Genomic DNA, 15,255 nt, shown 5'->3' with positions numbered 1-15,255 from the left:
TTCTCATTTATGTGTTTAAATGCAATGAGTATCAAAAACTAAGATAAATAAAGCGTGTTGCATGAGGTCAACAACTGATTATAAAAGTTGTCATCATTATTTGGAATTTCTAGCAGTGGCAGCCCCTCTAAAAAAAAAAGAACTCTAAGTATACTTGACTTCTCGGATTTCTGACCTTAGCAAACATTTTATTGATGAGTTCTGTTTTACTTGTGAGTCTAAAGTCACGATGATGTCAATATTTAGAATAATGTTGCTATTAAATATAGAGAAGCAAGAAAACATTTACTGCAAGTCGGCTACTATATGAGCATGCAGTGGCTTTAGATTTTCAATCAGAGCCACCTGTCGCTCCTCAAGTTTGTTTTAACAAAAACAAGCAGGTGAAGAACAAAATGTTTGAGTCAAAGCCCCAGAGCCCCGTTCCACATAAACTATATGGGCAAAAGCACTGGGCCGCTTACACATTGCACCTCCAGAAGCTGCTCAGTTGTGGAAACCCCTGCCACAAAGCTCCTAGTGCACAGCTTTTGTCTTGATGCTAATGCCAGAGGAGGTTTGGGGCTCTGTATTTATATTTAATTTATTTTATTTAACCAACAGAGACACACTCTCAGTTCAGCCCCTGGCTTACCCAGTCTGTATGTCTAAGTATCCTTGGGCAAGAGACTGAACTCTCCCGATGCATCCCTTGTAATATGAGTGAGTCTGTGGGAATGTGAGGAAGAACTTAAGGCTTAAAGGGGAAAAAAAGACCCTGCATAAATGTGCACGCGACTGGGTGAACAATAATATTAAGTACAGTCCATTAAACAACCCATTTAAATAGAGAAGATGAAAGCTATCTGTCATTGACTTTTCTTCCACCATTCTGATGCGCTGTTTATTCAGTAGGTCATGTTGACAATGTTTGCATGCCAAAATGTAGCTGAGCAGGTGTACCACCAAAGTGGCTGGTGGGTGTAGGTGGGTCTTCTGCATGTGAAAAATGAGGCACAAAATGGTTTGTGCATGCACCCCAGATAATCAGTGTGGTGCCTGCTCGTAAATAACACTGTGGACAGATGCAGATGACGGGAAATGTATTCGTCTCTGGCAGGAAACAGAGAAGCTGCTTAAAATAGGTTTCTTGTTAAAAACATAAACATGGATGAAATGATAAAAGTGAGTAGCTGGGCTTTAAATAACGCGTAATAAGCCCGCTTTAATGAATAAAACGAGGAATAAATTCTAATAGAAGAGCTGGGGTTTGTTGAACCAGATGAATTATCCAAACGTAAACCCGGTTGGAGGCCTGATTTTAACCAACAACAAACTGCGTCCGTGTGACGAGCCTCCGATTTCCGGGGAAGCCGCCACTGAGAAACAAACGCACACGGATGCGGCGATGGGAGTGGCCAAACAATCGGATTGGATAACAGGATGTGACTTGAGCTGTTTTGGGGTGAGGCGGTGCGTTTGGAGGTGCACAACTTTCTGCGTGTTTTGCGCAGTTTCGCAGCCTTTTTTTCTTTTTCCGCGCACCTCGGACAAACCGAAACGGCGGCTTTAAACACTCGGAGCTTTCCTCTCAGCGAAAGCGCACTGATCTGAGGAAGTGCCCGAGCGGGCCGCTGCACGTTCAGCGTCTCGCGTGTGGGTTTACTTACGTTGCGTGCAGGAGAGGAGGAGGTGGAGGGGGGGAAAGTTGTGGACATGTTTTCCTGGAAGTGTACGGTTTTGCGGATACAGTGTGCAACATTGTAACTACGGCGTTACTGAGCCTGCCCCGGGCCCTGGCCGGACTTTGGAGCGTATTTCCGCGGGGCTGCTCGCTCGCCTGCTCGCCATATTGCGCGCTGTGAAACTCGAGGGAAAGTTGTCAAGAGTTATGACATTTGCTGCGCACGATCCCTTCATGGAGCTGCGCGCAGTTGATCGAAACCAAAGTGACTCCGTGGAGTTGGACACGGGCGACTCTTTGCACCATTGATAAGGTGATCACACGGTGTGTAAGTAATGCTTTTTAATCTGCTGGATTGCCTAAGAGCTCTTCGCTCCTCAGACGCTTCCTTATTGCTCTTTTTTTCTCCTCTCACACAAACATCACTGGCTATCGCTCGGGTGATTGCACGAGCCCCTTCGTTTCCTGTATTTCTTGTTGTGCCAAATGGCAGCTACACTGTAAGCGCCGCCGTGTTGAGGTCTGTCTGTCCCTTCGAAACTTGCAATGCCCTATTTGCGCGCACTCTTTCTCTCTGCTCAATCTGCGTGCAATCCTGTATATTTTCACTTTACTCTAACGGGGCTATCTGCTGGCGTAGGCCTCAATTTCCTCATTGCCAAAGACGACTGAGAGTCGAGTGAAAACTCTGTGTCTTCTAAGAAAACAAAAGTGTCTGACTTCTTCTTTCTATCGTAAGGTCTTGCACCCCCTAAAGAGGATGGACAGCGAGCCTCAGATTTGATTCTTGAAGGAGGACTGCGTGTTCTCCACCCTGTGCTTTCCTTTGGGATTTATATTTCCTCCCAGATACCTCTGTATACACAGTTAAAGAATTTCTTCACCACAAGCAGTGAAAGCGCACTACAGAGGCACCAACTTGCTTTTGCACGCTCACAGATCGGGACTGAAAGCTCTATTACTATGAGTCTTCCTGCTCAAGTAAATACTGACAAGAGTGGTAAGCACCGTGCTGCAGCCATGAAAGAGGCTGTGCAGCACCCAGGGGAGGTTTATTATGGTATGGGACCGCCAGCTTTAGAGTCAAGCCACAGTGACTCTGCCAGCAGCTCTGGTGTTTATAATCAAGAGAAAGGGCCCCAGAGTTTACCGCACTATCAACAGGGTGCTCCAGTAAAATGGATGCACCAGGACTCCTTACAGGCCCCTGGCTGGTCCCAGGAAGTTCCTGTGTCGACCTGGGGACAGAATTTTGGCCCCTACATGAGCGGAGTGAATGTCAGGAATCAGATGACGTTCCACAAGGGAGTCCACGAAGGTGTAGCTCTGCCGATGGGAGGGGAAAATCAGCTGTCCGGACCTGTGGAGGTTTATAGAGATGCCACACAGGCTCCGGCTCAAGGCAGGGGGATTGAGTGGGAACAGCATGCTGCAGCGGCGGCAATGCACCAGGCTCAGCTGCAAGCCTATCAACATGGCCACAAAGGCGTGGAGCTCCAAGGCCAGTCACATGTGCCACCTCATGGTTTGCAGGGGTCCATGCTGCAGCCCTTCCAGGCAACATTTAGACCCAGCAAGCAACAGTTCTCATCTGGCTATTACTCGGTTTTTCCAGCAAACAAGGCAATTCCGAACCTGCCCTACAGTGAGCAGCCCAAAACTCAGCAGCAGCTTCTACACCAGATGCAGCAGCAGCAGCAGCAGCAACAACAACAACAGCAACAAATTCATCATCACCATCATCACCAACAACAACAGCAGCAGCAGCAACAACAGTTGCATCAACAGCATCAGATTCAGTTGCAGCAGCAGCAGCAACAACAGCAACATTTGCAGCAACAGCAGCACCAAATCCAGCAACATCAAATCCAACAGCTGCAGCAACAAATGCAGCAACAGTATCAGCAGCAGCAGCAGCAGCTCCAGGAGAGACAGCAACAAATCCAGCAAATGCAACAACAGCAGCAGCTACAGCAGCAAAATGTGTCACAGCAAGACACGACACAGCCACAGGTGCAACCAAAACAGCAGCAGACCCAAAACTTCGTCGCTTATCAGCCTGCCGAGCCACCTCCATCTGAAACTGGGTCCAAAGAAGATGTTCACTCGACGGAGCCGCAGCAGGAAGCAGAGGCTCAAAGCTGTGACGCGTCAGCCGTTCCTGATCAATGCCCCGAAAAGGCCGGCGCAAATCCCACAGAGCCCGCAAACGCGGCTGCTCCTCGGCGCTCGCGTCGCCTTTCCAGGGAGGGGCAGTCGCCACTGGATCCCCCTTCCACAAACATTTGGTCTCAAACTAAAGAGCCTCCACCGCCCCAAAACGGAGTAGCGGGTGCGCAGGTTGCGAAAGCAGGGGAAAGCCAAGTGACAACAGGAGGGGTCATCCGTAGGAGAAGGAGAGCATCCAAGGAGATCAACTTGGAAACCCTGGCACAGAAGGCGTCAGAGATGGAGTCCCTGCCTGCAAAAATTGTAAAGGTAAAAGAGAAATGGCTCATTACACTGCTGCTGTAGGGAATATATCAATCATTTATGAGAGTAATATGATTTTAAAAAAAAAGAAATAAATAAAATACTCTTAGGCTCAGGTTGCTTGAGAGGGAACGGGGCAGGCAGCTCATTTGTGCAAGTGAGAGCAGATTTTCTCATCTGGCAAAGTTGGCAAGCAGCTGTACAAAGAGGAAGGACTCTGTTTCTATGCAGAACTTCCCTATGGTTTACAAAATCCTTTTCTTGGGCTTGTTTACTCGACTCGTGCAGCTGTTGAGCCTCAGCCATTGCGGGCTGTTTTAACAAGTTGCACATCGATACTGCAGACAACGTATCTGGTGAAACCTGAATGTCTGCCGTTCACTGAAGATTCGCCTTTTTGATCTGCTCTCCTCATTTTACTGCTGTATGAAAGATGATACGCTCTGTCGTTTTATTCAGGATATATAATATTTACTTTAATCGTGGCACACCCACTGGGGCCTGCTTCTTTAAGGTTTCTTTAGCAGTTTTTATTTTGTTGTTGTTTTTTTTACATAAACACAAGTCGCAGAAATGAGTAAAACTCAGTCTGAGTCCATTTTAACGCAAGCAAACGGACAGGTAGTCCTCTTCCCTCAGGGGGTTACGAAGCTTATCGAAGGCTTTCTTGCACCGCGCGCACGTTGGAGCAGCTGCATGTCTGCACACCTCCACATTCCTCAGGCCTTTTCCCAGTCATTCAGCAGAGCTAGGGAGGGGCAGCACTGTCAACCTGTATAGCTACACTCCTTTTCTCCCCACTACACGCCAAACAGGTTTAAGGTGGCGATTCACAACCCAGAGCTGTTTCGTTGTGGTTAGTTAAACTGCACTTTGTTTTCTAGGTCAGGAGACGAGTGTCTTTACTTTTGTTCTTAACTTTTACTAATTATAAATCACAAAACTGATTCATGCTTTAACCCCCACCACTAGAAGCCAGGATTACTCATTTTGCTAGTTTTTCTTTGAGTTAGAATGAGCAGAAATACCAGGCAGGCATGTGGACGTCTCCGAAAGCCTGCCAAAGTATGTGCTTGTAAAGCCCTATGATGAAATTTTATATATTTCTATTTTTATTTTACAGGTGGAATGCACATGTTTTGAAAGAGACTTTAATTTTTCTGCTCTGTGGTGTTTATTTTAAATTTTCATTTTTAATTGATCTCTTAATTATGGCGTTTCAAGCTGATATGTGGTTTATTGGTTGAGGAATTAATTTTGAGGAAAATAATAAGTTACTACTTTATCATTTAGGTGCTTTTAAATCTTAAAAGTAAACTCATCTGCCACTTTATTGGGTACATGTTCCCCTCTATTCTTTAATCCTCTGTGGCATTGATTAAATGAGTTGTCTCAGAGAAATTTGTCCAGATTGACGTGATAGTATCATGTTTTTGTTGTCATTGCTACTTTTTATTCGAATAATATATTTTTGAACTTTATTTGCATTTTTTTTGTGCTTTCTATGTTCACTGGACACTTTATTAGGTACAACTAGATCTGCTAGTGTATGCATAACTAAAGCAAGGTGCTGGAAACATTTCTCAGAGATTTTGATGCATATTGATGTCATGACATAACACTGCAGATTTATCAGCTGCACGTCCATTGCATGAATCTCCAGTTCTGCCACATCCCAAAAGTGCTCAGCCAGATTGAGATCTGGTGGCTGCGAAGGCCACTGAGCTCACTGGGATGTTCAAGAACAGTTTGAGAGGATGGTGCGCTATCCTGTTGTTTACACTAAATTCTGACCTACCACCTGGATGTCGGTGCAGAAACTGAGACTCAACAGACCGGGTAACATTTTTCATCTGTTGTGCAACTGTTGAGCCTGTTTGAGTTGTTGCCTCCGTTTCCTGTCTTAGCTGCCAGGAGTGGCACCCAGTGTGGTCTTCTGCTGCTGTAGCTCATGTTGTGAGTTAAGAGATGCTCTTCTGCGTACCTTGATTGTTATTATTGAAGATACTGTTGCCTATTTAACAGCTCAAAGTAGTCTGGGCATTCTCCCCTGATCTTTGGCATCAACGAGGCAATTTTCCCAGAGAACTGCTGCTCGCAGGATATTTTCTCTTTTTCTGATCATTCTCTGTAAACCCTAGAGATGCTTGTGTGGGAAAATCCCAGTAGATCAGCAGTTTCTGAAATACTCAGACAAGCTCATCTGGCACCAACAATGCCACATTTAAAGTCACTTAAATCGCATTTCTTCCAAGTGGTTGATTTGCACTTCAGCGGATCATCTTAACCGTGTCTATTTGCACCGGGTTGCTGCCATGTGATTAACTGATTGGATATTTGTACTGATGAGCAGTTAAAGCAGCTGTACCTAATAAAGTGGCTGGTGAATGTAAGAAATGTATGTCTGTTGTATCTTGGGGACTTTTTAGTGATTCAAATGTTACAAAAAACAACGAAAGAATAGATATTTCTGTTCAGAAACAGTAATTCTGATTCTTTCTTTCTTTTTTTTTTTCTTTTCTTTTTTTTTTTTTTAAATTGGAGCCGAATGCAAAAAAAGCTCATGTGACCACTTGGACTTCTTCCTCTTTTTATATCTCAATCCCTTTTCCTTTATTTTCCTGCTACTTCCTCAACTCTCTTCTGCCTTTTCTAATCTTCCTGCCTCTTTCCTTATTGTGCCTCAACAGGAAGACGGTGCTTCAAGCAGGCAAGCCACAATGGTGCCCCTGGTCATCCCAGTATCTGTGCCAGTCCACAGAGGTCAAACAGATCCTCAGGGTGGCTGGGCTCAGGGGCGGCCCGGTCAGGGCGAGCGGCCTGCTGCACCATCCGATCGCAAACCTTCTGTCATTGTGGCTCGCCGGCGATCGCTGAGAAGCACCATGACTGAGAGTTTTGCTCAGGTTAGTTCCCTAAGGACGAGAGATTTGAATTGTTTTCCTTTCAGTCACTTTAAAGGGACTTTTTTCTTTTTTTGCATACCACGATGAAACATTTACAGCCGTCGTGTTTGTAGATGTTTATTCAGGCTTAGACCACATTGCATAACTACCTTGATACCCCCCTTTAAAATGCAAGTTTGAGCAGTATTGTTAGCAAAGACAATGTCATCCCACCCAGTTACACAAACAACCTCAAAGTTCAACTTCTCATGGGTCGGCTCAGACCTCGCAGTGGTTAAACATTGAGACTTTGAGTCTTTCAGACATCTGCTGAGGAGTAACAGAGATGTGCAACTGAAACTTGGACCAACCCACAATTTATGGACTGAATTAGATGATGTGACTCATTAATTCCAAAATCCTGAACCACATGAACATCATTACAGACTGTAGGTTCACAGTGAAGTCAGATTCAGGAAGTACACTCATCACTGGGCCAGATGATTAAATCTATTTTATGTGTGTAATGCAAAAAAATCAATGTAGGGAGAAGACAAACTCCGAATTGAGCTTAGATATTTTTATCTGGTCGAGTAGGTTTGGTGAAGAGAGGTCTGCTTATTCTTACTGTAAAGCGACACCAAGACCCGTTTAGGGCTAAACGTGCCAAAAATACATTTGCAAAATTCAGCTTCAGTGTCTTTTTCAGAATGACTTTATTCATACATTTTCATAACCACATAACCCAGACAGGTCATGAATCTGTCACAGGGCTTGTACAAAAAAAAATGGGTGATCATTCACACACTCAGTTTAGAATCGCAAATTAAGCTAGCATGCATGTCGTTGCATGTGGTTGTGACAGTGGGGTGAGAAGTAAACATTAATGATAGTATTAGGTAGGAGTATTAGTGCAACAACATAAATGTCATTGTTCATTTTGAGAAAACAGTCAAAATACAGAGATTAAAGTTGGCGTTTCAATTACTCATCTATACCCGGCATTTTGTAGAGAGTATAGCAGCCGTGGGAGTTGTTTGACTTCAAACTACAACTTTAATCTCCAAATTTAAAATGAAATGAACAACAATGTACTTTTCCTTAATGTGGTCCTAGTACTTCTTCAGAGGGGATTTTAGCTTGTGCCAGCTCTGATTCTGTTTCTCCGTTTACTGGAGAAACTGGGCGCTGGGATTTCTGGAGTTGCAGCTGAGTTTTATTTATTTTTTGCAAAGTCATAAAATTAAGGCAAGTCCCAGCTGAATGCACAGGCAATTCCTCCAAAGCTGGGCGTTTGACACCAACAGAGAAATGGCACTACAGGCCTGAGAAAATGTTCAGTTGTTGTGTGTGGGACTGTTCCTTTAATTTCCAACAAGGTCCTCAAATGTTGGACATAGAGGTACAAAACTTTATCACATAAGTCTCAAAACACTAGCATAATTTGAATATCAGAAACGGTTTAGTCCAAAAGGATGTTTTAATACAGTTAACGATCTGGACCTGAGATTTAATAATAAATCGGTGAACTTTAAAAACGCCTTTCTAACCTGACTTGTTGTGTAAAATCCATTTACACCCCAGCTGATGAGGCGTTGTCGTCTGTGTGTGGCTTTTCCCTTCTCACAGAGAAACTTAGATTGCGTCACGATAAACCACGTGAGAACGTTCAGTCAGCTTTATGGCCGGTTGTGTCTGATCCAGGAGCAATAAAGGTTAATACAGGAGGAAGGTGGAGGATAGCAGGGAGAATTTATTCCTTGAATTTGATCAGTCAGGCGTGAAACCTGCTCATGATTGTTATAAAAAATATAGGTTTGTGTTAACTCTGCTTCTTCCATCCAGGATGAGGAAAGCGATACAGGACTTGATGAGGACGGAAAAGCTAAACTGAAGCGCAGGCCACGTCCCGAACCTCTCATCATCCCTCCCCCCAAACCATCCACCTTCATCGCACCATCCGTCTACTCCAGCATCACTTCCTTTCAGAGCAACCTCCGTTCTCCGGTGCGCCTGATGGACAACCCTCTTACCTTTCCCCCATACACGCCACCACCCATCCTGTCTCCTGTGCGGGAGGGCTCCGGACTCTACTTCTCCACCTTCCTCACTAACATAGCTGTAACCAACCAAATCCTGCCGCCCCCGCCTACGCCCAAGTCTGCAGCTCGGAGCCTTCTGCGTTCCAGTGAGTCTCGTTTGCTTCAGTTCTTTTGCAGTGATATATGTGAGTTACTTGTTTGAATAAATTACTTAACAAGCAAGAGCTTTTTCATTCGCCTCTTCCAGCGAGTTCAGACGTTACGCCGCCTAGCTTCACCTTGAACGCCGAGGCTACACCTGTGAGCCTCGAACCGTGAGTAGCACTTAATAGTAGGTTGTTTGGATGTTTGTTTCTAACTGACGGCTTCATAACTCAGCCCTCTGTGTTGGCATTCAGACGGATCAACATTGGGCAAAAGTACCAGGCAGAAATTCCTGATTTGCAAGATGAAGCTTCTTCCCAGTCCGCCCAGCACAAAGCGGACTTGGTTTGGGTTCCTATTGATGACGCCGCCTTCAAACATGGTGACAAAGAGACCAGTAAGTGTCCATCATAACATGTGACCTACCGACCTCGCTTTTTATTCATACTTTGAGCTTTTTGTCACCATCGACACTCCTCACGTTCTCTTTGTAGTGGAGGATTTGATGAACATGGCATGTTCGAGCGTTTTGAGAGGAGGAGGAACCAATCAGGAGCTGGCTTTGCACTGTTTTCATGAATGTGGAGGAGATTTCCTTGTGAGTAAAGTGACGTACAGATATTACATTATTTACACTACTACTTATAAGTGTTTCATAGCTTTCAAATGAGGGACATGCCTTTGCTCACGGTGATGCCAACTTTTAAGGAAACACTGGGACGTTTGATGCATCAGGATCCAATTTTCCCCAAAGGCCATCAATTGATAGGTTATCACTACTCAGGTAACAACAACAAAAAGAAGCTTTTTATGCTAATTGCTTCAATCAGCTGTAACGTGCTTTCTCTTTGCCTTTCTCTGCAATTTATGCTCTTGCTCACTCGCCTATTTTTACTGCATTTGTTTTCCCCTCAGGCTCTGACAGCTGGACAGCAGAGGAGAAGCGGTTTTTCAATAAGGGGATCTCTGCCTACAGGAAGGACTTCTTTCTGGTGCAGAAACTGGTATGTTCGTTAATTTGACCCTGCAGCAAGAACAACTGTGAATCAGTGGGGGGGAAGAAAGCAACCAAACAAACAGTTGCATACGATTAAATGCACTCTGTGTAGCGTCAATAAATCCTTTGTGCACTCCTCGAGGCATTCACGTAATTGCTTTAATCAAACAAGACAATAATAGTTAAGACGTTCGGTCTTTGCTGCATGATGCCAGATTTAGATGTAATGGAAAATGAGTAAACAGGAAGAGGACGCTCACCTCTCAACACAAAGACGAGCTGCATCTTTAAAAAGGTTCAAAAAGTCATTCAGACTGAAAAATTCACATCCTCTTTGCGACAGGAAATGACTATTTTTATAGGAAATGTGGGCTTTAAAAAAAAAAGCGGTAAAATAAGCTGAGACAGAGTGACTTCTCAAGGATTATCTTACGTATTCTTATTATTCAATAAAGCTTTACATGTGCACGCTTCTCTGACTGTTTTAAAGGTGCGGACTAAGACCGTGGCTCAGTGTGTGGAGTTCTACTACACATACAAGAAGCAGGTGAAAGTTGGTCGCAATGGGATTTTAATGTTCGGCCCTCCTGATTCACCTGTGGAAAAACACGCAGAGGCAGTCGTGGACGTCAAGGTAAGCGCGGTTAAATCTGACCTTTATTTTAAAGAGTCAATATGCAGTCATGGTAATAAAAAGCACATCCTGAATTCTAAGGTGAAGTAATCTGGTCCTTTAATTTGTTGTTTATCAAACAAAAGTTAAACCAAAATGCAGAAGCACTGTGTGAAAAATTACAGCCTCAAGAGGCTACGTGGCAGCCAGGTGCTGCTAATCAAATGCATTTGATTGATTTTGTTAACCTTTATTGAGATAGGGCAGTGGAGAGGAATCGGGAAAGCTGGGTAAGAGAGCAGGAGGAAGACGTGCAATAAATGACTTCAGTGTGGCTTGAAACCAAGGCCTCTTCAACAGCCTCATGGCCATAATTAATAGCGCCACATCTGCTGAAACTCCTCTCATACAAACACACATTAGAGCACAAGCGCCTGATACCAACTGTCAGGCACGTTGGTGGAGGAGTGAGGATTTGGGCTTGGTTTTGCAGTCAAAGTCAACCATGTGAGGCCACTTGTCCAACAGCTTAAGCTTAGAGTTATAAAACAGGAGAACGACCCCAAACCCAGCAGTAAATCTGCAACATCATTTCTGGGTGTTATAATTGTCCAATTAAAAACCCGACGTCAACCTGACTGAAATGTTTTTGCAGGAGCTTGGAGAGCTGTGCATAAACAAATGCCTGCAAACTTTAGTGAACTGAAGCAACACTGTAAAGAAGGGTGGGACAAAATTCCTCCACAATGATGTGAGAGACTGATTAAGTCACAGAAAACAGTTACTTCACATTAGTGCTTCTAAAGGTGGTTAAATAAGCTCTTGAATTATGGGATGCACTCAGCTTTTCAAACACTGCTTCTTAATTTTTGGCAAAATTGTTGTTAAATAAATAATAACACTTTGTAATATGTTGTATTGTTGCTCACCTGAGGTTGTATTTACCTAGCATTAAGTACACCAGGTGTGCTTTAGATTATGTGCTTGTACATAAAACCTTTGAATTGATTGGTGTACTGTTTACCATGACCGTATATGTAGTATTTGCAATGTCTCATGTGCGTTTCATTGTGCATGGTTGAATGTGTCTTCCATGTTATATTTATCTGTTTGAATATATTTAGGATTAATTAAAAGTCGTCAACATTTTTCAACTAATCAAATGGAACTTGAGTGTTTTTAAGAAGGGGTTTCATTGTGTGTGAATACAGATGTCTGCACATGGAGAAATATGCTTTGTGCCACGTCTTTTTGCTGCTATGTTATTTTAAATACACGGCAGCAAAAAGAAACAGACACCCTTCAGCCAGTGGCTTTCTTCAGCATTTCTGATACATGTATTTGTGTGACCCTAAATAAAGCAACCCCTGGACCTATTCTCTGGTTGACAGCAGTTATTTACAAAAGTACCAAAATAAGGATGTGCTCTGGCCACGCAAAATGTTAAGACCACTGGAATCAAGAACGATGAGTTGGTGGTTGTGAGAAAAGAAGGGTTGCACATTAGCTGGTCTAAAAATGTAGAGTAATAATCATATTTGTATATGATTATTACTCTATATAAAGATGTCTAGATCCAATTTTTAATCTAATCCTATCCTTCCCCGTAAATAGAGCCTGTTAGTTTGAAACAAGATACCCACTTTACTTCTGATTGGCTGCCCCTCATCTGGGTTCCTTGAATAGAGTAATACATTTTGTGTATCCACTGTTAATGTGCTTTCTTTTTTTTTTTTTAGGAAGGGGGGGGGGGGGTCTGGCAACTAAGAAAGCATTTTGAGGAAATCTTGAGAAAGCTGAGTCAAGTGTACCAGGGAGTGGAGGCTGCAAAACTCTCAACAGCTGCGACTTTATTAAGGAAAACCTCTGTTTTTGTTTGTTTGGGTTTTTTTTGGGGGGGGGGGGGGGACAATTAAGAAGAAAGACTAGGGTAAAAAAATAAATAACGGGTCCCCTTTAATGAAGAAACAAGGATCTTATTGTCTTGAAGTAATGTTTAAGATTCTGGGTCATAGTCTGCCTAATTTCCCTGGTGGGATTCCTTACAGAGTTCACAGCAGCCGAAGATGACTCAAGGTGAAGCGGATGAGGATGACAAGAAGAATATGTCTTTAGAGCAAATCAATGAGAGAAAACAGCAGGCGAGGGTCGCTCAGTCACTACAGGTTCATGACTATGTAAGTTTCATTTCATAGTTCTTTGATACACATCCTTATCAGTTAATATATTTAAAATAAGGAAAAAACAATATATTTATTTATTTGAAAAAATCTAAATTTTATGAACCATTGGTCTCAACTGTGCTAAAACGCAACCTTCTGTTTCTGCCTCTTCAGGCAGGAACAGTGCTGGTGCTCAAAGAGCCAGATACTGTTCATAAAGAGGCTCATCAGTCTCCAGCACTTCCCAGATCTCGGGCCGAGCCTGCTGCAAAGAAGCCCCGGGTGCCACTGAAGCCCTCGCAGGAACCTGAGCAGATTTTTCCTTGCAAGAAATGCAACAGGTACGACAAAAGCCATCACAGAGATTGGCGTTAATTCCTGACCTGTTAGCATTGTGTTATGAATGTTTGCTCATTCATTATAAGAGTCCAAATAATGCTGGTGATTTTTGGTTCATCTCAGTGTGCTGATCTCTGTGGGGCACAGTGTGTTTAGAAGTTTCCGTGAATTCCGTGATATATTTATTTATTTATTTATTTTTTCAATAGCGCCGCTTTATTCCAAACAGTTGCTATCAAGCATAACGCTGCACCCTTTTCCTCCCTTACAGAGTGTTTTATAAAGTGAAGAGTCGAAGCGCTCACATGAAGAGTCATGCCGAGCAGGAGAAGAAGGCTGCAGCGCTGCGTCAGAAGGAGGAGGAGGAGCAGGCAGCAGCTCAAGCTCGAGCCAGGAAGGCGGCGGCGGCGGCAGCAGCAGCAGCGGCGGCAGCTGTGTCTGCTGCAGAGACCCAGCGGGGAGGTAATGGGAATGGAGCGTCAGAGCAGGCTGAGGCCAGCAGCCAAGAGGACTCATCAGAGGGGGAGGATGACGACGATGAAGACTGGCAGTGAGACCGATATAAAGACGAACATTAATGGGATGGATTGACGTGTAAATAGAGGGGAGATGGTGAACAAATCAGGGAGGGAGGTGTTTAAAAACATGTGCTCCCCTATGAGGAGCAGAATAAGCACAAGATGCTTTTAAAGTCTTCCTGTTGATCTTTTCACTTGTTTCCTGACCTGAACTGTTTGTCTTTGACTGTAATTCAGATTCACACCGTCAGCGTGTAAGCCACACTCCACATTTTCACATTTGTACCTTTGAAATAATCAGTTTGTTTTTTTTGTTGGTTTTTTTTTTTTTTTTTGTGTGTGTAAAATGTCCGTGTGCTATGCTTCTGCTTTTGCTAATAGGGCCTTTTTAAATCTTATTTAATTGAACATATGTTAAGATCTTCAATGGTTGTTTGATGAATCAGGATATCTTTCTAGCAATAAAATGAGATCAAGGCAATCATTACTTTATAGTTGCTTCCCTTTAAAGACAGAAGCCATTCTGTTTCAAATACTTCTTACAGGAAAAAAAACAGCGCTGAATTTAGCAGATTTCTATCAGATTTTTAGGTGGGTTGTACACTTATTTTTAAACTAAGGGACCTTTGAAATGAATATGTACAAAAAATATATATATGAGACTGTCATATATTTATGATACTGCATTTTTTTTTTTCTTCAGTGATTTTGATAATATAAAAAGTAATCATGTCGGCTGTAATGTGACTGGTGAATTGAGAAATGTATTAAAGAAATATATTCTTCTGAGGAGTGGATGGGGTTTTTTGTTTAACCAGCAGATGGCGGCAGAGGTTCAGTGTGATCTGAGAATTTCCCTTCATGGCTGCCTGTAGGTGAATGGAAATATTGCTGTTGTCTGATTGGCCTAAGATAAACGTGGCTTAAATTCTATGTAGACCAAGTCAAGATTTATGTCATTTTATATTCCTAAATCATAACATCCTTATACATCTAGTGGGCAAAGAGAGATTTACTTCTAATGCTGTGCTCATAGGTCTTATATGCCAGACAGGCTCCAAAGGCCTATAATTTTAAGATTAAGGGCTGGAAAGCCAACTTGTCTTGAGACGCTAGGGAGTGGTGAAATTTTGCATTGATCTTTGGTGGCATAATTCAGCCATTTAGGAGTGTGAGCCATAAAGGGAAATGATGCTCTCGGGAGATGAGATGCGAGGGATATTGCGCTGAGATTATTGAAGACAAAGTGGCTCTGTTTCTGTCTCCAGCCCATCTGGAGTGGCCTTCATTTACTTTCCTCCTGCTGCAAAAATCTAGCAGCAGACATTGCTTTAAACACATAATCTGACTTTGGATGAGTGTAAGAAAAAAAAAATCCACATTTGTTTCATGTGATCCTTTGATTTAAAGTGGACCTACT

The 15,255-nt window shown here is 43.2% G+C and overlaps 1 protein-coding gene across 3 annotated transcripts; it reads left to right on the top strand.

The window, feature by feature from the left end:
* The first annotated feature begins 1,389 nt into the window (after positions 1 to 1,389).
* On the top strand, positions 1,390 to 14,624 carry mideasa (mitotic deacetylase associated SANT domain protein a). 3 transcript variants are annotated; one of them, XM_026142562.2, is made up of 13 exons: positions 1,390 to 1,976; positions 2,403 to 4,141; positions 6,826 to 7,041; positions 8,866 to 9,208; positions 9,310 to 9,376; positions 9,461 to 9,603; positions 9,701 to 9,804; positions 9,915 to 9,990; positions 10,122 to 10,210; positions 10,694 to 10,837; positions 12,865 to 12,993; positions 13,153 to 13,319; positions 13,589 to 14,624. In XM_026142562.2, the coding sequence occupies exons 2-13, from the start codon at positions 2,627 to 2,629 to the stop codon at positions 13,869 to 13,871; spliced, it is 3,276 nt and encodes a 1,091-aa protein (XP_025998347.2). In that variant the 5' UTR covers positions 1,390 to 1,976; positions 2,403 to 2,626; the 3' UTR covers positions 13,872 to 14,624. The 3 variants fall into 3 exon arrangements, with proteins under 3 accessions (XP_025998347.2, XP_025998346.2, XP_025998345.2); XM_026142561.2 differs by having other exon boundaries at positions 1,425 to 1,987; XM_026142560.2 differs by having other exon boundaries at positions 1,425 to 1,991.
* Positions 14,625 to 15,255: the final 631 nt, after the last annotated feature.

The sequence above is a fragment of the Astatotilapia calliptera genome, chromosome 15 (assembly GCF_964374335.1).
Source record: "Astatotilapia calliptera chromosome 15, fAstCal68.1, whole genome shotgun sequence".
NCBI lineage: Eukaryota > Metazoa > Chordata > Actinopteri > Cichliformes > Cichlidae > Astatotilapia > Astatotilapia calliptera.
This window is presented reverse-complemented; position numbering and strand designations above follow the sequence as displayed.

Bases quoted from the DNA above. Each gene is read 5' to 3' on its own strand.
- mideasa (XM_026142562.2), top strand. From the start codon at position 2,627: ATGAGTCTTCCTGCTCAAGTAAATACTGACAAGAGTGGTAAGCACCGT. The intron at 9,377-9,460 runs GTGAGTAGCACT...GTTGGCATTCAG, and splicing joins ACACCTGTGAGCCTCGAACC to ACGGATCAACATTGGGCAAA. The intron at 13,320-13,588 runs GTACGACAAAAG...CCTCCCTTACAG, and splicing joins CCTTGCAAGAAATGCAACAG to AGTGTTTTATAAAGTGAAGA.